General features: G+C 53.7%; 8 protein-coding genes across 8 annotated transcripts; 5 read left to right on the top strand and 3 right to left on the bottom strand.

Annotated features, from left to right (window-relative positions):
• Nucleotides 1–1,031: 1,031 nt before the first annotated feature.
• IUM83_01729 (Protein kinase) lies at nucleotides 1,032–1,949 on the top strand (the record flags this gene model as incomplete). Its single annotated transcript, XM_067925604.1, has 1 exon — nucleotides 1,032–1,949. One exon carries the CDS (start codon nucleotides 1,032–1,034, stop codon nucleotides 1,947–1,949), a length of 918 nt encoding a protein of 305 aa, XP_067801158.1.
• Nucleotides 1,950–2,170: 221 nt separating this feature from the next.
• IUM83_01730 (Protein Kinase) lies at nucleotides 2,171–3,524 on the top strand (the record flags this gene model as incomplete). The annotated part of the gene is made up of 4 exons (XM_067925605.1): nucleotides 2,171–2,282; nucleotides 2,498–2,889; nucleotides 2,991–3,172; nucleotides 3,257–3,524. The coding sequence occupies 4 exons, from the start codon at nucleotides 2,171–2,173 to the stop codon at nucleotides 3,522–3,524; spliced, it is 954 nt and encodes a 317-aa protein (XP_067800841.1).
• Nucleotides 3,525–3,822: 298 nt separating this feature from the next.
• On the top strand, nucleotides 3,823–6,612 carry IUM83_01731 (CAMK/CAMK1 protein kinase; the record flags this gene model as incomplete). The annotated part of the gene is made up of 5 exons (XM_067925606.1): nucleotides 3,823–3,935; nucleotides 4,011–4,284; nucleotides 4,369–5,788; nucleotides 5,859–5,929; nucleotides 5,989–6,612. The coding sequence occupies 5 exons, from the start codon at nucleotides 3,823–3,825 to the stop codon at nucleotides 6,610–6,612; spliced, it is 2,502 nt and encodes an 833-aa protein (XP_067800840.1).
• A 107-nt stretch (nucleotides 6,613–6,719) lies between these two features.
• Nucleotides 6,720–8,895, bottom strand: IUM83_01732 (monovalent Cation:Proton Antiporter-2 (CPA2) family; the record flags this gene model as incomplete). The annotated part of the gene is made up of 3 exons (XM_067925607.1): nucleotides 6,720–7,484; nucleotides 7,575–7,646; nucleotides 7,720–8,895. The coding sequence occupies 3 exons, from the start codon at nucleotides 8,893–8,895 to the stop codon at nucleotides 6,720–6,722; spliced, it is 2,013 nt and encodes a 670-aa protein (XP_067800839.1).
• Nucleotides 8,896–9,503: 608 nt separating this feature from the next.
• IUM83_01733 (DUF1295 domain-containing protein) lies at nucleotides 9,504–10,457 on the top strand (the record flags this gene model as incomplete). Its single annotated transcript, XM_067925608.1, has 1 exon — nucleotides 9,504–10,457. The coding sequence occupies one exon, from the start codon at nucleotides 9,504–9,506 to the stop codon at nucleotides 10,455–10,457; it is 954 nt and encodes a 317-aa protein (XP_067800838.1).
• A 3,498-nt stretch (nucleotides 10,458–13,955) lies between these two features.
• On the top strand, nucleotides 13,956–14,369 carry IUM83_01734 (putative RxLR effector; the record flags this gene model as incomplete). The annotated part of the gene is made up of 1 exon (XM_067925609.1): nucleotides 13,956–14,369. The coding sequence occupies one exon, from the start codon at nucleotides 13,956–13,958 to the stop codon at nucleotides 14,367–14,369; it is 414 nt and encodes a 137-aa protein (XP_067800845.1).
• A 555-nt stretch (nucleotides 14,370–14,924) lies between these two features.
• IUM83_01735 (putative RxLR effector) lies at nucleotides 14,925–15,359 on the bottom strand (the record flags this gene model as incomplete). The annotated part of the gene is made up of 1 exon (XM_067925610.1): nucleotides 14,925–15,359. One exon carries the CDS (start codon nucleotides 15,357–15,359, stop codon nucleotides 14,925–14,927), a length of 435 nt encoding a protein of 144 aa, XP_067800844.1.
• A 2,653-nt stretch (nucleotides 15,360–18,012) lies between these two features.
• IUM83_01736 (phosphatidylinositol 3 and 4-kinase-like protein) lies at nucleotides 18,013–21,134 on the bottom strand (the record flags this gene model as incomplete). The annotated part of the gene is made up of 6 exons (XM_067925611.1): nucleotides 18,013–18,398; nucleotides 18,471–18,575; nucleotides 18,646–19,093; nucleotides 19,168–19,428; nucleotides 19,489–19,545; nucleotides 19,623–21,134. The coding sequence occupies 6 exons, from the start codon at nucleotides 21,132–21,134 to the stop codon at nucleotides 18,013–18,015; spliced, it is 2,769 nt and encodes a 922-aa protein (XP_067801086.1).
• Between the last annotated feature and the right edge of the window lie 517 nt (nucleotides 21,135–21,651).

Here is a 21,651-nt window from a genome sequence, read left to right on the forward strand (position 1 = left end):
TATACCTGACGAATATCTCCAGCAGATGACTGTATCGCCTTCGAGAATCATAGTACTCGCTCGAATTTGTAAGTATTTCGATGAAGGACCTACGAACTATTCGTAGCGAGTGTTTGGATATGTAGTATCAACGAGGAATCCTGGTTGGTTTTACAAGCCTGGTCCATCGACGTAGTGTTCCCATTATTATTGATTCGCTTTCCAAAGACCAAGACTGCAATCGCAGTTTAGATCACATCTCAAGATACCTTCCGGCTTTGGACAGTCTGATCTCTAGTCTTTTCATTTAGTCACCAGCTTCTCAGGATCAATCGGCAATGAAGGTTGAACAGATTTGTGGACTCGAGCATGGCTTTGCGTAGTGATTCATGCGAGACCGATGCCTGGGGGATACAACTGAATTTTCGCCATTGCCTCGTGGTGCTGGGCTACATAAGTATAGTGCTCTCACCTGTTTGTCGACAGGGTTGCATCGTAACACTGCAAATGAGGTCGTTACGTTAGGAAGCGATTTTCAAGCACCCGCGGAGTCAGAAATAGTTAGCTATGCCAGGTCAGGCCAAGGTCTGACAGTGTGACTTTGCTAAGCTTTGAGGAACTATTCTGAGCAGCATCGTCACCAGAAGAACCCACTCTCGTCGTCGGGCATCATTCTTGCCTCGTCCTCGTGTGCCACTAAACTCAGTGAACGCTGAATAGCCAATATAGCGCCTAGTTGCTCGACGCATCGGCAGGGACAATTCTCAAAGCTGGTGAAATAAGCGCCCTTCAAGATGATGCACCCGATTTCGCGCGGGCCTTCGTCGAGGGTAGTCGCGGTAGACCTCGGCGAGACGGAAGGTGCTGACGATGAAGGCTGGAGAACGGTAGGGTCGAACAACAGATTGCCTCCACCCGAGCCACGAGCCTCGCGAACGGAGAGAGCTTCACGGCCGCGTTCATACTGGCGGAGGCGATACGAGCAATGGGCTCGCAACGACGAAAACCAAGAAAATCAATCGCGCAAGGCGTACGCCCCTGGTACCATCGCAATGCTGCCGATGCCGATGCAGATTGCCTTTCGGCGCAAGATGTTGTCAATTTTCGCGCTTCAGCTCATGGTGCTCACAGCCCTTGTGGCTGCTCTAACCCACGATTCCAAGCTGAGCAAATGGACTCACTCCACATTCAAAAGAACTGTTGATCTCATGGGGCCGCTTGTAGGCTCCATCGCAGCCCTCAGTGCTGTTTATATCGTGCGCACCCGATTTCCGCTGAATTGGTTGATGGTAGCTGCCTTCAGCCTCGTGCTGAGCCTGTTGGTGGCAGGCGTGCAGACCTGGTTGGATACGCCTGCGGGACTATTCTGCTGCGCGTTCACCTTCGTGACGGTGTGTATCATGATCGTACTTTCGGGGCTCTCTTACCGATATCACGGAGACGCTATTCCTTCGGGTCCAAGCGCAGGGCAACAACCGGATAGTGACGGCGAAATGGTGCTCCGCTCATCACTGGTCTCAGGCTGTATGGCGTTCGCAGTGGCTGCGATCATATCGGGCATTCTGTACGGCATTGTGGGCGGCTCGAACGACTTTGTGTCGCTGCGCGCATTGGGTTATTCGTTGGCATTGGAACTAGTCTTAATCGTGTGGTTCTCGTACGACGCCAGCAGCATGTACAGCATCATGACACCCGACGAGTACATGAGCGGCGTGGTGTACTTCTACGTGGACCTGATCGTACTAACCTGCGCCGCCTTCTTCCTCGCAGGCGTCATGTTCATGGCCGCCATGTTCTGCCCCACCGCGAGCTTCGGCTACTGCAACTGCAACGGCTGCTTGTGCTTCAGCCGCAACCGCCGCGACGACGACAACGACGGCGGCGCAGGAGTAATTCCGTACGACGTGGAAGAAGACGGGACCATTTCCTACGGCGTCGTCGAGACCGCCAGAGACGTAGAGCGAGGATAAACCACGCCGGGATGCTGATTTAACCCGAAGAGGGGCCTGCAACGCGCAGGAGCTGCCCTCCATATCAATAAATACCGAGTTAGTTCAGTTGATACCCTCCAGTTGATGTGTTGCCTCGTCTCACGGACATGGCTACTCTTTTAATCGACATTTCCCATTGGACAAAATAGGGTAGAGCCGTTACGGACCCATAGTCTCCGCTAATAAAGCCGCATCGCACTATGGAGCAGGAATGGCAGCTCGTGTCTCGCCGTCAGCGCCGTGGCAAGGCTCGCTCGGGGTCTTCGCGGCTTCGATCGTCCACGTCGAAAGCCCGCAAGCCTTCACCGAATGGTAATACCGCGGGAATTAAGTGAAAAGTATATATATCGGAGAGAGCACTGGGGGTTGCAGGGGTCAAACGACTGGTTCACAACCTTCAGCGGTGATTCCAGCGCTGTGACTTAGCGCCGACGCATTCCTAGTGTTTCTCCTCAATGCTGAGCCTGTTGCATTGTGCTGCAAGTGACGACTATCGGTTAATTGAGGTGTCGTGACTGAGTTTGTAGGTGAAGAGGTGGTGGAGCCTGTGGATGAGGTCGCCGCAGAGAAGCAGACGCAGATCGCCCAGCGAGTGCGCGCCATCGCCGACGTGCTACGAGACTCGCTGCTACTGAAGGACGCACTGCGCGTAGTGACTGAGCAATTTGAACTGAATGCAGTTCAGTCGCACAAGGAGGGAGGTGATGAATATGCAGGTGAGGGTGTTCGCGAACCGACCCTCGTCGGCTACGGCCTCGGGAGCTTCTGTGCGTCGTCGAATGCCGTGCACCAGTTGGGCTTCTTGGTGGCCTTGAAGGAGGCTCTGGGTGCAGGAAAGGCAACTGCGACGGCGGAGGTTGCGGCGGGCGCAGACAAGATTCAGCACCGCGCCGAGATATTCGACCCAGCCATGAACAAGGTCAGCCACCCTGCCGCTTCCTCTGAAACCCGAGCTACCCCCACGACATCCTTGTAACCTGTGCATATGTGCTTGCTTTATCGCCGCTGTCTGACAATTAGAGCGATGCTGCGATCGCTGAGAGCCTCGACGTGAGTGTGATCCAGGACAACGAGCACGGTCGGCGCCGCGTGGCTCGCAACACGGTCTTCTTCATGCCTCACTGCGGCAAGACGCTGTACGAGAACGTGCTCGCGTGCAACTGGGGGCCCGAATTGAACAGGCTGGTCATCATCGGCAACAGGTACGCGCGGCCATCTTCGTTTCTCGGATAAGCCGCGTAGCTAACGTGTGTGCTGTCATGTTGTTCGCTCGCTTTGGTGCTTAGTTTCTCGGCCTACGGGGACCGCGTGCTTGCGGCGCAAGAGCGCCAGGAGCTGCTGCTTGTGCGCGTGCTGCCGTTCCTGGAGGAAGTGCCGCTGTCGTGCGGCGTCACGAAAGCCCACGCGGACTTCGCGCGCTACGAGGCGGCCTTCAACGACCTCAGCGCGCACAGGTTCCCGTCCGACTCGCTCTCGCGCGCGCTCAGCGACGCGAGTCTACGCGATCGCATGGCTGCAGTAGCTACTAGCACGGCTGCAGATGAGTCCAAATGACATGTACTTGCTGCGCTTTGAGTCAGGCAAGGCTGCCCTCGCCCAACCTAGCTTATTCCGCGAGCAGCGCGCGCACCCGGTCGAAACGCGTCGCTGGTGGCGCGCGAAACGCCGCTAACCGCGGAAGGAATCACCGGCCGCAACGGACTCGCTCGCTGGCGAGAAACTGGGGCCTGTTACTTTCGGGGAAGCGCGGGCCTGGCCACAACGTCTGCAGCATCGCAGGCGCCCAACGCAACGGCAAAACTTTTAAAAATACGGTCCGAGTCCTGCGTGGCGCGAGGTGCTGAGCTGCGAGCTGCGTGGGTCGGGCGTCGACGCGTCCGTTTCCGTCACGTGTCGCTCGTTTCTCCTTCCGGTCGGGTCAACCACCTGCGCTCTCGGCGCTGTAGCTGCTCGGCACTTTCCAGAGTTCGGTCTTGCAGCGTGGCATGACATTTGCGCGCTGCATCGGAGGCGAGCCTGACGCTTTGTGTTGTGCCGCAGTGCCCCGCGAGGCCCCGCCCGCACGCATGAAGGTGCGGCAGCTGCTGGGCTGGACGCGCCCCGCCACGCCGACGGACATGAGCAGCAAGGCGAGCAACAACAGAGACCATGGGACGACGACGACGACGACGACGAGTACGTCCCGCTCGAAGACGACATGGGCAAGCTCAGCATCAACGAGCTGCTCACGCCCGAGCCCAACGCCCCGCGCGCGGGCAACAACAACTGCTCCAAGGAGATGGAGTCCTCGCACCTCGTGGCGTCGACTCACAGCGTGAGTTGACGACGACTGCATTGTCTTGTTGGTTCGAGCTCCATGGCTAACCGTGCGTGATTTTGTGTGCTTATCAATGGGCAGAGCAAGCATGAAGATGGTCCGGAGGAGCCGGAAGACAAGGCGTCGACGATATTTTCACCGACGCGCAGTGCCGCGGAGAAAGCCGCGACTCGGCCTCGAACCTCTCGCTGCGGTAGTGATGGCAGCAGCAACAGCAGCACTGCGTCTTCGTCTCGGTCCCCGTCTGGGGCAGCGATGCCGACGAGTTCGGGATCGTCGGTCAGCGCGGGGGTGGACGTCGTGTCGCCGACAGCCTCGCCTGTCCCGAAGGTGACGTTCCGCAAAGGCGAGAAGAGCTTCCTCGACTTCCACCAGCACTACGCTATCACGCGGCACTTGGGTGAAGGCTCATACTCGACGGTGAAGCAGGTCACGCACCGCAAGAAGGGCGGCTTCTACGCCTGCAAGATCGTGGACAAGTTGAGTCTCTCGGACGTGGATCGCGCCGCGCTCTCTCACGAGGTGCGCGTGCTATCGAGCGTCAGTCATGTGAACATCATGCGGCTGTATGAAGTGATTGAAGACGATGCCAAGTGCTATTTGGTCACGGAGCTGGCTGAAGGAGGTGACCTGTTCGACCGTATCGTCAAGCAGGGCAAGTTCCCAGAGCGTGAAGCTCAGAAGGTGACTGCTGCGCTGATCGAAGCACTTCACTATTGCCACACCCACAGCATCATCCATCGCGATATAAAACCGGAGAATGTGTTGCTGTCTGGTGACGATGTGAAGCTCTGCGACTTTGGCTTTGCTAGACAACTCAATCACCAGGAAGAGCAGGCGTCAGATTCGTGCGGTACACCAGGCTATGCAGCACCAGAGATATTGGACGGACGTTCTTACGGCCTCGAGGTGGACGTGTTCTCGCTCGGTGTCGTGACCTACATCATGCTATGCGGCTATCCTCCGTTCCCCATGAAGCTCGCGCAGCTACGAACGCATCGGTTCAACGTGCGCTACCCGTCCAAGGACTGGGCTGCCATTCATCCAGACGTCAAGACGCTCATTTCCAAGATGCTACATGTGGATCCGAAAGAGCGGCCATCAATGGCTGTGCTTCGTTGTCATCCGTGGATCCAGGCAGGCAGAATTACTCTCGAGCGTCTCCGTCGAGAAAACGAGGAACGCCGACGTCTTGCAGATCTTGCTCGACGTCAGCAGGCAGCCTCGGCGATCCGTAAGAAACTTGTTATGGGCGGCTTCGAAGCCGTCAAGTACGGCCGCAACGGCCTGCCGCATCGTACGAAGCTACGGTTGTCGACTGATGGTAAAGTTCTCAGCTGGCAGCCGAAATTACTCAAGCGGAGCTTGCTGCGCTACCAGAATGCCCGCAGCTTCACGAGTCTGTTTGGCATCGGTGCGAAGGAGAACAACGGCACGAGCCAGCCGGATCTGCACGCTGCTCAACCCGAAACAAACAGAATCCCGGCTGGTGGCGTCGCCGGTACGCCTAGGAACGACCGGGATGAGCCCGAACTCAGTGCTAACGCTTCATCCCCCCATTCCACTAACAGCTCGAGTAGCAGCACTTCCGACGCTATTAACGAGAAGCGTTTGTGGTGGCGCTCACTACGTCGGGAGCGGGGTGCGAAGACTGAGCGCACAGCTAGTGGCGGATTCACACTCAACTTTACCACTCGACAGACCGGCAGCACCCCGTCATCGCCAGTAACCCCTCCGGCGGCGAAGATGTTGCGCATTCGGTCACCAAGCGCTACGCTAGAGCAGCCCACGACCCCGTCAGCGACATCTCCGGATCGCTTGGACGACTCCATCAAACTACACGACATCCAAGAGATGCTTGCCGGTGACAATGCTCCGTTCTTCACGGGCCACGCGATGAACTTGCCCAATTCATCCAAGCGAGCAGTGGATCCAGCTTGCGTGCTGTCAGTGTGTACTCGATTCCGCGAACTCCACCTCGAGTTCCCGAACGAAGGCATACGTGATGGTTTTATGTATTTACTTGAGCAGGCGACGCTGCCACTTCAGCAGAGCGGAAAGCGACCCCCGCGTTTGATGAAGTCGACGTCAGCCCCACCGCCAGCCCCACATAAGCTCTCAGAGCGAGTCCAGGACCCTTTCATGGTCATGACGCCACCTGATGAAGAATCGAAGATGCAGCCTGATGAACAAAATGTAATGATCCTGCCAGAATCCGACGAACCGCACCGTGAACATAGCAGTCGACCGGAAGTCGACGACGAACATGTGAAGACCGTAGCGAAGGAAGCGACGGCAGCCAGCTCCAACAACCAGGACGAATGAGTTGCTTTTAATTATTAGTCCACGTGGTAATCGACAACCTAATGGGAAGAGCTTGCCTTCCTGCACTTTTCCTTGTTGAAAACAACTATCCTAGGAGGAGCGGTTAATTAATGTTCGAATCCTTTCAATGACTGGCGCCGCATTCTAGATGTCGGCGAGAATGAGTCCTCGTCCCCGTCTGAATCCATGTAGGCACCACTGGAGCTTGCATGCTCGCGCGTTTCAATTTGGAGGTCGTGCAGATCACTTGAATTCCGATGCCGATCCATCGGCTTCGCTCGCATCGCTGAAGGTAGGCGATAAATTGACTTTCGACGAGCAAGCACGATCCTCCGGTTGAAGAATGACGAGCATGCAAGGAAGACGGAGATCGCGGCGATGAACAGCAGGTAGGTCCGGCGGGAAACAAGCTTGGACGCGTGGGCCTTGATCATGAAAATGAGAGCGAGCTCACCAATTTGACAGAGCCCAACAGCAGCCATGAGAGCCTTACGCGGACTAATACGGAAGAACGTCATCACACCAGTCATGGACACTGTCTTGATAGCCACGATCAGCATCACCATGGACAGGATCTCGCCAGCGTTGCGGATCAAAAACATTGGGTGGAGAATCATACCCACACAAGCGAAGAACATGCTGCCGAACAAATTCTCCATCACGCGGATCGACATGAAAGCCCCCTTTGCGTTGCCTGATACGTGCACGAAGGCTAGACCAGCCATAAATGCGCCACACTCAAGGGAAAGCCCAATCATTTCTGAGAAGAGTGCCATGAATAGGCAGACGGACACCACTCCCAAAAGCACAAGTGGAGCATTGTGGACCTCTTCCATGGCCGTCAAAAACCGCAGGAGCTTCGGCACAACGTACTGGTGCAAACACACTGTCATACTCACGACCACTGCGTAGGCTACGATCGTGCGCACCATCGCAACACCTATCCAGCCAACTGAACGCACTGAAAACCACTCGGGTGTGCCGAGGGCGAAGCTCATCAGCACATCCTGGATCGCAATAATCGACGTTACCGTCTACGAATATGAAAGAAAAAGAAAGCGTCAGTGAATGGATGTGCCACACAATTCCTCGTAGTTTTCAACGTACCCGGCCAAATGACGAATCTTGGATTCTCTTTTCTCGGATGTGTTCGTACAAGGGCGCAGTAGTCGAAAAGCACACTCCGAGACCGATGATCAATCCCTCGACAAACGATTTCGTCCAGCCAATGTAGACCGCAACACCAGCCACCAATAACACAGTCGACAGGATATACGCCACGCCTCCTGCGAAGTACTTCCTGAAAATATCCTCAGGCTGCTGAGGCGAATACGCAGCTCCATGTCCAAACAGCAGGAACACCGACCCAAACAGCGAGATCGTCTCCACCTCCTTGTAGAGTCTCACCACTCCCAAACACGACGGTCCAACGAGCGCCCCACCCAGCAGGTATCCCGCGTGCGGTGGGATGTTAAAATACGTGGCAATAATCCCTCCAATAGCCGAAACTCCCAGCAGCACCGCCACTTGCGCCAGCAGCTCCATATCATAGTGCAGCACTGCGGGGTCCGCCTTCTTCTCCACGGCTTCGAGCTTCTTGAGCTGCTCGGCATTCAGACCGGTCGTGTTCTTGAGGTGGCCCGTTTCGTAGTCCATCTCTTTGATGCCGTCTTTCTCCAGCTTCTGCTCCCGTGCCTCCTCCTCCTGAAGGGCCAGCACCTCCTTGAGCTTCTGGGACTGCAGCACTTCTTCCTGCTCCACGTGCTCGAGCTCCAGCAGCGTCCCGTTGAGCCCCCGCGCGAGTCTCTTGAGGTTGCTCTGCACCGCCCGCAGCTCCCCCCGGAGCCGCTGCCTCTCTCGGATCTGAGCCTGCGTGTACCGCGCGAACTGGTCGCCAGCCTCCATGTCCTGCAGACTTTTGCCCACCGACAGCTCCAGCTGCTGCACGATGTGCAGGTGGTCCTCGACCTGGTCGATGGACAAGTCGGCGGCTGTCACCACCGCTGCCACACCGTCTTGGGACCCTGCGGTGCTGGAATCCAGGCTCGAAAGTTGCAGGTGCTCGGCGGAAGGCGCGGGTTTGGCCTCGATCGTGAAGGGCTCCGGACTTTTGGGCTCGGCGTCTGGGGATGCTGTGGGCGCTACAGAGCTCGGGAGGACGGGTATTTCGGGGTCAGACAAGACGTCGATCTGCGCTGCAACGTCCAGGTGGGTGCAGGCCAGGAGCAACAGCACAAGCTGCGTGAGCGACGTCCGCGCGCCGCTACTCCGAGCGCGTGACATGGCGGTTTTACGACTGCAAAATGGGCGTTGTAAAGGCGAGTCGCAGCAATGAGACGAATTGCCTATTTTATAGGTGGAAGAGTTTAGATTTCGGACGGCGGGAGACCTATTTGAAGTATAGTTTGTTCAAGTTAGCGGCAGTTACATGATCACGTATCCACCGTTACGTCTGTTCGACGTACTCCGTGGGGCAACGACCATAATGTGGGCGCTGCAGCCGCTTGATGCTTCTCATCTTGGCTCGACAAGGAACTCGGAATGACACTTGCAGCGAGTCTTGCAACCTTGCCATAACGCAACTGCGACACCAGAGTTACATCGGCGAGATCTGCGGGACGAACCAGCAGCTGGACTCCAGCCTCCAGCCTGGAGGTCACATTGTGGGGTACACAGGCTTCATCATGGAGTCCATGCGCTCGCTGTTCAAGCAGACGCCAACCGGTCTCCATTGCTTTCGATTACGCTACGGGTCTGCGACGCCTGATGACGAGTGGACTCGGACTCCGAGTCCACTCCGAGTCGGAGAGGATTCGCTGCGTACCGTTTATGCGGGCTGCCACTCGCTGCGCTGTGTGGTGTCATTCCTCGTTCCTCTCTGTCGGCGCACAATGGCGGCTGTTTCTCCGTTCACTACGTGGGAAGGTGCTGTGCTGCACGCCCAAGACGCTTGGAAGGAAGCTTGGCAGCTCACGGTCCTCCCGTATGCGACCTCCAACGCCTTCGCAGTGGCAGTGCAGCTGCTGCTCGTGCTGGTCGCTCTCACGTGGCTGGCGAGTGTCGTGACGCGCAACTATTCATTCACCGACAGGCTGTGGTCCATTACGCCGCCCATGTTCGCTTGGCACTTTGCATTCCACGCGTACGCGACGGACGGCGGCGTCTGGGACCAGCGACTGCTGCTCATGGCGGCGCTCACCACGCTCTGGGGCTGCAGACTCACGTTCAACTTCTGGCGCAAGGGAGGCTACAAGCTCAGCGAGGAGGACTACCGCTGGGCCGTGCTGCGGCAGTACATGCACTGGACGCTGTTCGAGGTGCTGAACCTCGTCTTCATCGCTGGATACCAGCACGTGCTGCTCATGCTACTGGCGTTTCCTTCGTACGCCGTGTACTTCCATCGCCACGAAGAGCTGAACGCGGTGGACGGCATCGCGACGGTGTTGTTCTTCTTGTTGTTGCTGCTTGAGACTGTCGCTGACCAGCAACAGTGGACATTTTACTTAAAGAAATACGAGCTCATCGCACAGAAGAAGCCGCTGACAGGAGACCACAAGGCCGGTTTCAACCGCAGCGGACTCTTCCGCTACAGCCGCCACCCCAATTTCTTCGGCGAGATGTCGCTATGGTGGGCGTTCTACCTCTTTAGCATTGCAGCGTCAGAGCCCGCGTTCAACCCATCGAGTTTGGGCGCGATTTTGCTGACGCTTCTTTTTCAAGGATCAACGCCGTTCACGGAGTTTATCACGGCGTCAAAGTACCAACTGTACAAGGAATACCAGCAGCGTGTGTCGATGCTAGTCCCTTGGTTCCCGTCGGTGAAGTCTGTAGCCCACGAGGACTAAAGTACTACGTACTAATACTGTAGATCACGGCTTCTTTGAATCCCGAGGAATAGAGATGTGTATGGATTCATTTGTGCCAGCATTGCCCTCTGGTCCTGCGGTGGCTAGTTGATCGAGCAGCGCTCAAGTCGATAGCAGACAACTACTCGTGTGAGTGGATGGGTTTCAAGACAATAACGAGGGAGACGGAGAGTTTTTGGCGAGGGTGAGAGCGGTTGTCAACAAGAGAGAAAAATTTGCTCCTCAATGGGTAGGTTTGAGGACAGGAACATCGAGGGCGATTATGTCGCGAAATCCACATACTTTTTCATGGATTCGTGGGCAAAAGTCGGGTACCTCGAAGCCATCGCCAAGCAACTTTTTTCATGACAAGGTCGCAGCCAACTTTAACACGATGAGCAACTTCGACACGCGTGACGATGGCAACATCGATGGAGAATTTGGTGAGGAAGAGAAGAAGGGCCATGCCTTAAACTTGAAGTTTTTCAATGCGGGTGGTTCGTCGCGGTTCGAGTCTCAATACTACGCGAATCTGGCGCAGTGATACCTTGAAGACGCATTTTGCTCTTTATGGGGGCATGAAAGAACTCGTCCACTATTGTGATGGGGTTCGCCATAGCGATACAATTGACAAGTTCCATGCAATGCAATCCGACACAAACAAGGATTACAGACTGTGAGCTAGATTCGCAATGAGAAAACGATCGCGAAATTAACGGGTCACCTCAATGCATAAACTAATCCTGTGTAGAAAAAAAAATACTCTTTGGATCGTGGTTCCGTGGATCTGCTCAAAAGCATATATGTAAGTGACCATTCAGTGATAATCGTCGATGAGCTCTCAAGCTATCATACTCCAGTTTGATCCTAAAAAGCAATTGGAACGCCATGGAGTTGAGCCCAGGGACAATATCTGGCTACCCGTACGACACGGTAGATGACATTACCTACGACGGCGTCGTCAATGCTGAGCAAGTTGGGATGGTACACTTTAGCAATCGGAATCCAAATAATTTTGTCAACGGCGACAGAGTGGAGGCAAAGCACAAAGGGCATTGTTTGCAGCCTGTCGTAAGGAGCATAAACGACTACGATGCAGTGGATTTCGATGCAGAAGAAGGAAACCCCGTCCGAACTTCCGATTTATTTTATCCAATGTGCAACAGACATAAATCTTCCTAACTGGGAGCTTGAACATGATTTCGACATTCCGATCACCATGCAAACTACAAGGGGATATTTCTTCAATTGGTGTGCGTTTGAACGCGAATGTGAGCGCGATGACTAGCCAGCACAACCACATTCAGCTGCGACACGCGCCACATCAGGGTAAAAGCAAAAGTGTTCGTCGGATATTACGCACAACTCCGGGAAAAGAACCGTCACAATAGCATGACGTGTTGCTCCAATGAGCTACTACGGGCGATCAGGATTTCTACCCGCTGGAGCAACCATAATGGAAGATGATGCAGGAAAACCCGTTTCGTCGATCATATTCGAACCTTCAACGGTGGGGTATGTAGAATTGATGAGAAACCCAATATGTCCAGTTAGTGTGGGGCATTTTGCTGTTACTACACACTTATTTGCTAACTGCAACTTGCAGGAGAACAGTCATGCAAATATAGTAAAATTAACCCTTTAAAAATTAAAAGTTGACCACAACGTAAGTCTTGCTGAAGCAATCTAGACACTCTGCGTCCTTGAGGACCATTTTCGAGAGAATATACTTGAACCTCGCCGAGTTCAAATATCAAAACGTTTGAGTAATATCAGGCATTGTTGTCCGAGAATTCGTGCTGCTTGTTCGGCCACACGAATGAGAGTCGTGACCCCAGCGTGAGGTTGCCAAAGTGCCTGTAGAGACGAAGAACCACGTCGTGAATGAATGGAGGACTACCACAAATCTTGAAACGTCGGCGTCAGCTTTGTTATTAGCGTTGTCATCGGTGGTGACACAATTGGGGCGCGATAGTGTAGTAGCCTTCGAGCAGCGATCGAGGGCTTTTTGTCGACTGCGTCTGAGGGAGGATATGGACCACGTTGAAAGCAGCGATGTCCTTGAATTTAATCGAGACACGCGCACACTTTCATTGCGGCAGTGCTTCGCGACGAGGACAAGGTTCGGTGCCACAATTTTAACGTGGTGCTCCGAGTGTGAGGAATTCACCAGCCTCGTCTAGAAAGAGAGCCAAGGCTTCCGTTGTCTTCCTGGGCGACTTTGCAGTTAGGTACAAATAACAGACCACATGATCTAGAGCTTGCATGACCGTAAACTGGGACTGGTGTATGCTTCGTAGTTGTATGCTAACATGTGATCATCAATGCAATACGTACGTAGCTCTGAATAAGCTAGATGGCAAAGGAAAATGTGCGTAGTTTAGATAAGCCAGCATATTTAACAAAATTTACATGTATTACTGTTTAAAGGTAGGTCGGAATTTGTAGACAATAAGAAATGCAGAAAATCTGCCCCCTCATTTTATATGATGAGAGCTGATTTTATTAAAAACAATGTTTTCCTGTTTTGGGTGGTTAGTGGGGAACATCGATCAGATGTGCATTGAATGCATGAACTGATACAGGTACATGCACTGCACTGGTAGTGTTCAGACTTGCACGTGCTGGTATGCGGTTCCATCTGAGCATTGCAGTTGGTATTATGTACAGTACTTATGTGCTTCCATTCACTTGGTTGCAAGCAGATGACGTCTTACACTTACACCACGCTTCCCACGATGACCTTGAACGAGAGCTAAATGAACAGAGGTGTGCCTATAACAGGGCACATCCAGCGGATGATCCACCGGTGCAACCAGCATTGAGTTCAATGACGCTTCATCATCGACAAGGCTCGGGAGCAGGTCATCCGGTACAGAATACGTTCATGATGTCCACAATGCCAAACCAAAAAGATTAGTTGCCACCTAAACACTCGACCCAAGTGGTAGTTTACGCCAATGCATGTACAGTACCAACGCAACTCGAAAGCCGGAATTGGTCGTTGAAGATCACCCCGAGCATGCTTATAGTGTTGGAGTTGAAACACCCTGTACAGTAAATACCTACTGTACTGAACAGGTAAAAAAATGGTTTTTGTCGTATCTGCTGTGCAAGTAAGTACCAGTATCTGCAATCGAAACCATGTTAGCGAACCAGCCATGACCCGGCAAACAAGGCACTAGAACTACTTCAGAATCCCAAAATCGCGATAACAAAACGGACCCCCGGCGTACATGACCTGGGTTTGCTTCAAGCATTTCTGGCCATGTAATTAATTACACTTCTTCAACGTCTACTTCTGATCTGCAGATATGATCTGCGGCAAATCTACCTACGGCAACCTGCTACGTACATGTACATGTGGTGACGGAGAGCTTCCCACCCTCTTTCGGTGAAGGGGTTCGTCTCGCTCGCTCTCCTCTCCTCTCCTGTTCACCAGCCACTTCGCAATTCGCCTCCAACTACCAGCACACCCGAAGGACATCCCTCTCAAGAATGCTGCATCTGCTCCGAGTGTTTCTAGTGGTCCTGGTGACTTTGCTGGCAAACTGCGAAGCCACTGGCACTGCAACTAAGAGCCAGCTCACTATTGCGACGACGAATGCCGGCGCCACTGCCAAGGCCATCCAAAAGTTCTTTGTCGACGATGCCAAGCAGAACAAGAGCAACGGCTACCTCAAAATGATGAATGTATCTTCGGCCGATGGGGAAGAGCGTGGCGCGGGTGCCCTCGCGTCTGGACAAGGTCCACGTGTCGGAGCTGGCACCACGGTGGTGTCCGATGGCACCGGCTCAAGTCAGACAGTCACTGTGACGATCTACAACAACAACGGACTGTGGCAGCGTTTCCAGCGATGGTGGAACCGGTTGTTCCACCGTTCGTCGAGCTCGGCTCGCCGGCTTCGATGAGCAACGAGTGTTAAGTATTAACGCAATGAACGCTGCAAACTTGTTCATCCTCTTCTGCTATAACTTTTTGAATTTGTCTCGCTGGTACTTTACCGAGCTCAAACCAGTTTAATAATTTTGTTTAGGGTAGTTCTACGAAGTAGCATGATAAACAGTAAGGTACACTGTAAGGCTTACAGTACGATGTTGAAGTCGAATCGCTGGTTTCCAAGTTACAGTGGTACACTGTAGTGAGGCCACTGCGTGACGCAGTGGCCGCAGTCTGTGCTTCCTCCACAGAGGTGAATGCAGCGCAAGAGTTTTTTTTTGTGATGCTACATCTGAACGGGTGGTGCTTCTGTAAAGTGAAAATGAATTTTACAGTACATGCATCAGTCGTTGAGGGAAATGCAGGGTACTACCGTTTCTTATGTTGGTCGTATCATAGTATAACTGGAGCTGTCTAATACTTTTGACGTCCGCACAATTGACTGCTCTTCAAGTCGTTGCAGTGCATCTGTATCTTGTGTGAGGTTGATCCTCTCATCAAGCGGGGGTAGACAACACGGATCGTCTTCAGTTGTTGGCACCGCTTGCTGCCACGCGAAGTCGGCGCGTCGAGTCATTGCGGAACAGTCGGTTCCACCACCGCTGGAAGCGCTGCCACAGGCCGTTGTTGTTGTAGATCGTCACCGTGACCGTCTGAGTCGAACCAGACTGGCTCGTCACCACCGTGGTTCCAGCACCGGCGCGCGCACCTTCGGCGGCAGCGATGGCACCCGCGCTGACACGCTCTTCCTCCGCAGCCGACGTCACAGTCAGCACCTTGAGATAGCCGTTGTTCTTGTTCTGCTTGGCGTCGTCAGCAAAAAACTTCTGAAGGGCCTTGGCCGTGGCGCCAGCGTTGGTCGTGGAAATCGTGAGGTGGTTCTTGGTGGGGGTGTCAGCAGCGTCGCAGCTTGCGAGAAGAGCGACCATGATGACCAGCAGGACTTGGAGCATGCGCATCATTCTTGACAGGTGCAGTAAGTAGAAGTCTTGGGGGGTGTTCGTGGTGGAAGGAAAATTGCGGAGTGGCTTATGGATCAGAGACCGAATTGCGCGAGCCCGTTCGTTGACAGGGGTCACTGGCTCAGCCAGTCTGGCCGTCGTCACTGGTGGCAGATTGGCCATCCAGTGGAGTGGACGATCCACTGATCGTACATGTATCCAGACCATGGATAGGGCGTACAGTGTACATGTACTGTACTAGCCAAATGTCACCTATGAATTGCCAGACATTCACATGCCTACGATCAGTTCCGGCATCCGAGTTGGGATTCTCGAGCATTCTTTTGCCTTGTTTGACGTATCGCTGAAACAGTCGGCGTCTGGCTCACAATCCTTGGATAACGTCTTTTGAGGCTATGTCCGAGACGGTACATGTATTAATCCATGAACACACTTCGAAGTACGAACCAGCCGGAAAACGATCAGTTTGCTGTTTGGACAGAGGTGGGGCCAGTCAGTCCTTGCGAAAGCTGGGCTGTTTGGGGCGCGAGGACGGAAGAATGCAGCTTAGCTCTCCTACTTTACACAGTCGGAATACTGTACATGTACCTAATGAGAAAAACTTTATGTGCAGAATTCTGCCGCACAGGTGGCGGAGCATCCAGTCCTTCGTATGTCCGCGGTGCACGCGTTTCTGTAAATTTTATCGGGTGTCACCGAACGTATCTTGCACGGGGGGAGCTGGTCCACAGACAAGCCACGCGCTGTGTCATGCGGTACAGCCCGTTTTACTGGTGGGTCGCTTTTCGATACCACGTGCGCTGCAGATGACCCTGGCCGGCTGGTGTAAGCCTTGCTTGCTTACAACACATGAACAGCACTGGGTCATGGCCTCGTGTTTCCCAACAGGACAGCTCCCTGCCCACTGGGCAGTGCCCAATACCTCCAGACTGGGAGGTACCTGTAGTGGACGTTGTAGCGCTGGGAAGCGCGAATCTACGTGCACACCAGAACGTGGGTACGGACTCACGAACATCTACGTGGATCTACGATCCAGACGCGTAGTGTTACACGTAAAACGTCGTGCGAAGTCGATTTAGGGTCCATGAAACTACGACCTAATAACTTCGAATTTGCCGGCGCACGGGTATTTTGTTTACTTACTACTAACTTGCCTTCATTAAAAGTGAGGCTGAGAAGCACAATTTTCATATCCATACTACATGTAGAATACTTTTAGTAACTTGGCGTTCATCGCTGCACCGTTGGCTTACCACTAGTAAGGAGAGAATCACTATTCGGGATACCACTGCAAAGAGGATTGTCTGTGCTATAATAGCGTGACATTAACTTGATGTATGCTTTTATGGCAACTGCGCACGAGGCGCTGATATGAATCCTCGCCTACGGAGGCTACGCCAAGGCGAATTCCCTTGATTTGCATTTGCATTCCTCAGATCTAACATTGTAGTGACTAGCACCTTCTAATTGCATCGATTTCCTGATTTCCCAGGCATTTCATCGCGGTAACAAAACACCAACCAGGCGCGTCAACATGGCCGACATTTTAGTTGTTGCAGGACGCGTCAATGTACAGTAGACCGCCACATCAAACACTTCTTGGCACTGCCAAGCTGGCAGGCAGGTCACCGTTGGAATAGTCGCATCGATCTTCTGAAAGGTCAGCCAAATCAACCGCTGCATTTATTCGTGTCATCCGTGACATCCGCTGCTACTGCTCGGTTTAGCGATACTCATGCGACGGCGGCACTACAATGGCGTTCTTCAGAAAGTGGTGATCACTATTCAGTGCTGCATTTGGTGCCAAGCTCAAGGTGTCGCTGCAGACTGCTGGATCGGTTCTGATGGGAAAGAGATCTGCAATACGGATCCAACAGGCTTGAGAGCGACGTGGTGGTTCTTCTTCGCTCTGCTGTTGTTTGCTTGCGCTGCAACGGGGTGCTTCGACGCGGACTGGGGGCTCTGTGGGTCCGAGGATGACGCACTGGAATCAACTCAAGACACCCAGACAGCACGTCTCGAAAATGGGCTGCAGGACGACGATAGAACAGGCTTGAGTGTGTCACTGGTGCAGCCGTTGCTGAGCGGCCACGACGCCGACAAGATGCAGTCGCTAGCTATTCCGTCGCCTCCGAAGCCCGTGTATCGCTACCTGAATCCTTAGCCAGTCTTACTAACATCTATTCTCAAAGTAAAAAAAAAACAAAAAACAATTTTGCTAGCTGGTTCCTACTCCTGGTTGTCTGTGTCGCCCTCTGGCTGGACTTCCCCATTGAGGTCGGCGTAGCTCAACTGCGCCTACAGGTCTTCCTCAGCTGAAGTAGCTGGCGGAGCAGCAGCGTCCCCGCCAGCGGCGAACCGCGTGTCCGTGTCCGGATACGACGGGACCTTGTCCCCTTCGATCCGCTGGCGCTTGGTCGCCGGCATCTGACACTGCTCGGGGTAGTCGAACGTGGCGTCTTCCCCGGTCGCCCAGCGTGCCCACGGCCGTGAGCTCCCGGGACAGCTCGCCGTCGGAACTTCGCGTCTCATAATTGTGCAAATGGGAGGAATTGGGTCGACACAGTTTTTTGTTGGGGACTATAGTTTAGTGGGACTATTTTATTTTGTCCTGTTTTTTGTTGCCTGCCTACGTCATAATTTATCTGGCGGCCTACTTCGCGATGCCGTTCGAGAAGACCTGGAACTGGTCGTACTTGTTGGTGCCGAAGTGGTCGTAGGCGCGCTGCACCATGCTCTGGATGGTGGACGCGACTTTCTTCTCGGGCATGTTGAGGAACAGGCGGTCTTTGAGCCCGGAGAGCGGCCCTGACGCGCCTCCGACGAAGCACGGGAGCTTCGAGTGGTAGCTCATGACTTCCACCAGCGTGTAGATGGTCTCCGCGTGCTTTCGAGCGGCAAGCGCGCCCTGCACGCACAAGTCGGTGAAGTACTGGAAGTTGGACGAGTGGCGCCCGCCCAGAACGTCCACCATCTCTGCGGTCAGCTTGAACGGCGCTGTCTCGAAGCTGAAGCTGCCGCCGGGCGCTCGGCCTAGGACTGATGCAGAATGTAGTAACGGAGAGGATGAGCACGACATCGAATTCGATTTTGGCCTACGAGAAAACTTACAAAAGCCAAAGTCGATGTGGATGATGTAGCCCTCGATGTCCAGCATGATGTTGCCATTGTGTCGATCCTTGATCGCGAGAATGTAACACACGATCGAGTACGCCGCTGCAAAAATCGACACCAAACATTCAACGTCAGAGGCTGAGAACGCTTGGATGTGAACCAAGACACGCACCTAAGCTGTGGATAAAGTTGAGTTTAGCCTGACGAAGCAGTTCGGCCCCGTCACCACCACGAGCGTCACCTTCACTATTATTCACCGCGCCACCGTACATTTGCTCGAAGTGGCTGCGAAGGTTCTTGAAGCCCGGGGTTTTCTTGATACCATCAAGTGACATCGCATTGCGAACTACTTCAATAAGACCGGTACTCGATCCTGTTGACAGAATCCGATACGGATGCAGCCGCAATGGTAGCTTCTCGAGCTCAAAAATCTGCTGGAAATACGAAATGAGCTGCATTACCAGAACTTCTTGGCGCAAGTCATCATAGCTCTTCGACATCAACCCCGCCAGACGCCAACAGTCCGGATTTGCACAATGTATGGTCTCCTGGAGGCGCTCTGCTTTCGTGAAGGTCAGTTCACCGAACGTTTTTTCCAGCCGCTGTTTCCTTTCATCATCCTACCTCAACGGAAAAAATTTCATCAGTCTAAGGACAAAACACGCTTGGAGGTGAATAGATCATAAAAACTCACCGCAAGCAGTTCACGAAGAAACGGTGACATGCGCCTGGCTAATGGTGTTGCCTTGGACGAAGGCGAAGGCTTTACTTGCCTGGGCGGCATCACAATATCTGCAGCATGCTCATCAAATGTAGTCACGGTCTCGTCGTCCTCGTCGACAATGCCATCGCAATTTGTTCGTGTTTCGTAAAGTTCGTTGAATAGGACAGTGGACACATCTTCCCCATTTTCGTTCTCCTCGGTGCCGAAGTATATCAAGCATGGTGCTCGTTCCTGGTTAAATGTTGTTGGTTAGAGGTAGGGTATCGTTATGATAAAACCAAAGCGACTTACGTGAGTGCTGAAGACGCGGCCTTCGTCGCTGAATACGGACACAACGTTGCAGTATGGCTAATCACAACAACAAGCAAGGTGACGAGTGAATCATCTCAGGCCGATGCAACCTGAGGTAAGAATGCAGTACGTACATCTGTTGACTTGCATAGCGGGATGTAAGCCCGATTCGGGAGTCGGAGCTGCTTCAGCAATGGTCGTAGTAGTTCCTTGCGTTTGGGGGGCTCTACACGACGCAGTGCCTCCGACACATCCGTAATGGACTTGATAAAGTGAATCATGCTACAGAAGAACTCGTATCGGCGCTGCTGGTCTGGCATCATTAGAGCTTGCATCAGCGCGTCCGCGCCGCAGCAGTCCGTCGTTGAGAACTGGCTCACCTCAGTATCGCCCGCTTGAGTCGAGCAGCCACTCACACCACCGCTACTGAGCATACGAGTTCGCATCTGCTCAATATTGGCAGCTAACGCATCCACAGTGGCTTCCGCAGAGCGGACGGTACTATCCGTTTTCGAAGGCGACCCACTCCGCGGAGATGCAGTGCCGTCAACAGCCAAAGTGGCGTTGCTATTCACGTTGGTGGACGACTGCATGATAAAAGTTCGCATAGCGAACGACATCTGTGCCAGTGTGCGTTCCGGACTGCTATTGCCCTTCGTTGGGCTTCCGGCCGGAGGCTCTGGTAACGTAGCAGTCTTTTGGATGTACGCCACCCATGTGGACAACTCATCTGCAGTTTTTGCAGCAAACTTGGCCTTGGTGTCGCTGAAGTCGTGCGTGATCTCGAAGTAGAACGGGCGTTTGTTCTCAACCACATTCACTTTGGCTCCGTGCAACGGGATGGCGGTGCGAGGTTGAGAATCGGTGGGCTTGGAGAAGACCAACAAGATACGTTTCTCGAGCCGGCACCAGCGGAGGGTCCAGTTGCGTCGGCCCATTGTCCTAGTGCCTCCTCCTTTCTTCCACAGCCAGCCTCCCGTTAGCGGAGCGACGTCCTCAACGCCATTGCCGTTGTCCGAGCTGCTCTGTTGAACCGCGAAGAAACGACGATCCGCCATGAGAATCTGCTCCATCTCGTCTCGCGAAATGCTTTGTCGCGTCAACAGCTCCGAGGCTTGACGTGCTGCCGGAGAACCGTACACGAAGCACTGCTCGAGCGCAAGCAACAACCGCGCACAACGGGCGAGTGTGCGGGGGTTATTGCCTGCGCGCTTGGGACGATTCTCGTCCAACGCAGCGTAAATCATCCAGAAGAACTGCAACGCGAAGTGCACGCTGCTTTGGGAGAGCAGCAGCACAAACTGCTCCATATCCTCCATCGGCAGCTCTTGTTCGAGATGCACCACCATGTGTGCCAATTGAGGCAGGTAGAACTCTACCTGGTCCAGCATCGCCTGGGTAATGGGCATCGAGCACAGTCGCTGACAAAGTTCTGCTGTGAACGGAGCGTTGGCTCGGTGTTTCCACATGGAAATCATTAGCAGTCGAACGTCCACGCTGCCGTCATGTGCCAGGATGTCTGCAACTCTGGGAGTGGGCAGCAGCTTTGACTTGGTAGGCGACGGAGGTGGAGACTTGAGCGCGATCGCAAGTGACGAAGACCCTGGGCTAGTCGGAATACCCGACATGTTGGCAGTAGACGCCATCACAAAGCACTCTCGCTTGAATCCGTCTACGATGATGGAATTCCTCCTGGTGCTTGGATGAAGTCTGGGGCCCCGTGCCTTCAGCCTCCACCGCAATTGTCCTCGCTAAATAAAGGGAGAGGTCTGCATGGCTTCGCCGTTTGCCAGTTTTGAGGGTGGTCTCAAAAATGGTGAGTCGAAACGGACACTAGCAGCTAAAAACACCAGTGCTGCAGTCAAAGTCAAAGGTTGGGATTCGTGGTGATTTTATCTTGGCAAAACTTTAATTGTGGTCTTGGGAGTTCACCTTTCGACTGCAAGCAAACTACTATGTGACGTCGTCGTCACCTTGATCATAATTCTAGCCGCGCAAACTCCAATTCCCTTGTCACTCGTAGCATCGTCGTCACTGAGACTAAGCTCAAAACTGGAGGATAGTTTTTTCCAGGAGCAGTTCATGTCGCTCGATTGTTCGCGATCGACATCCTCTGCTAACAAAATAAAGCGCAGCCCCGACAACGACAACATACGTCTTCAT

Source organism: Phytophthora cinnamomi (assembly GCF_018691715.1).
Source record: "Phytophthora cinnamomi strain GKB4 chromosome Unknown Contig0, whole genome shotgun sequence".
Taxonomy (NCBI): Eukaryota; Oomycota; class Peronosporomycetes; order Peronosporales; family Peronosporaceae; genus Phytophthora; species Phytophthora cinnamomi.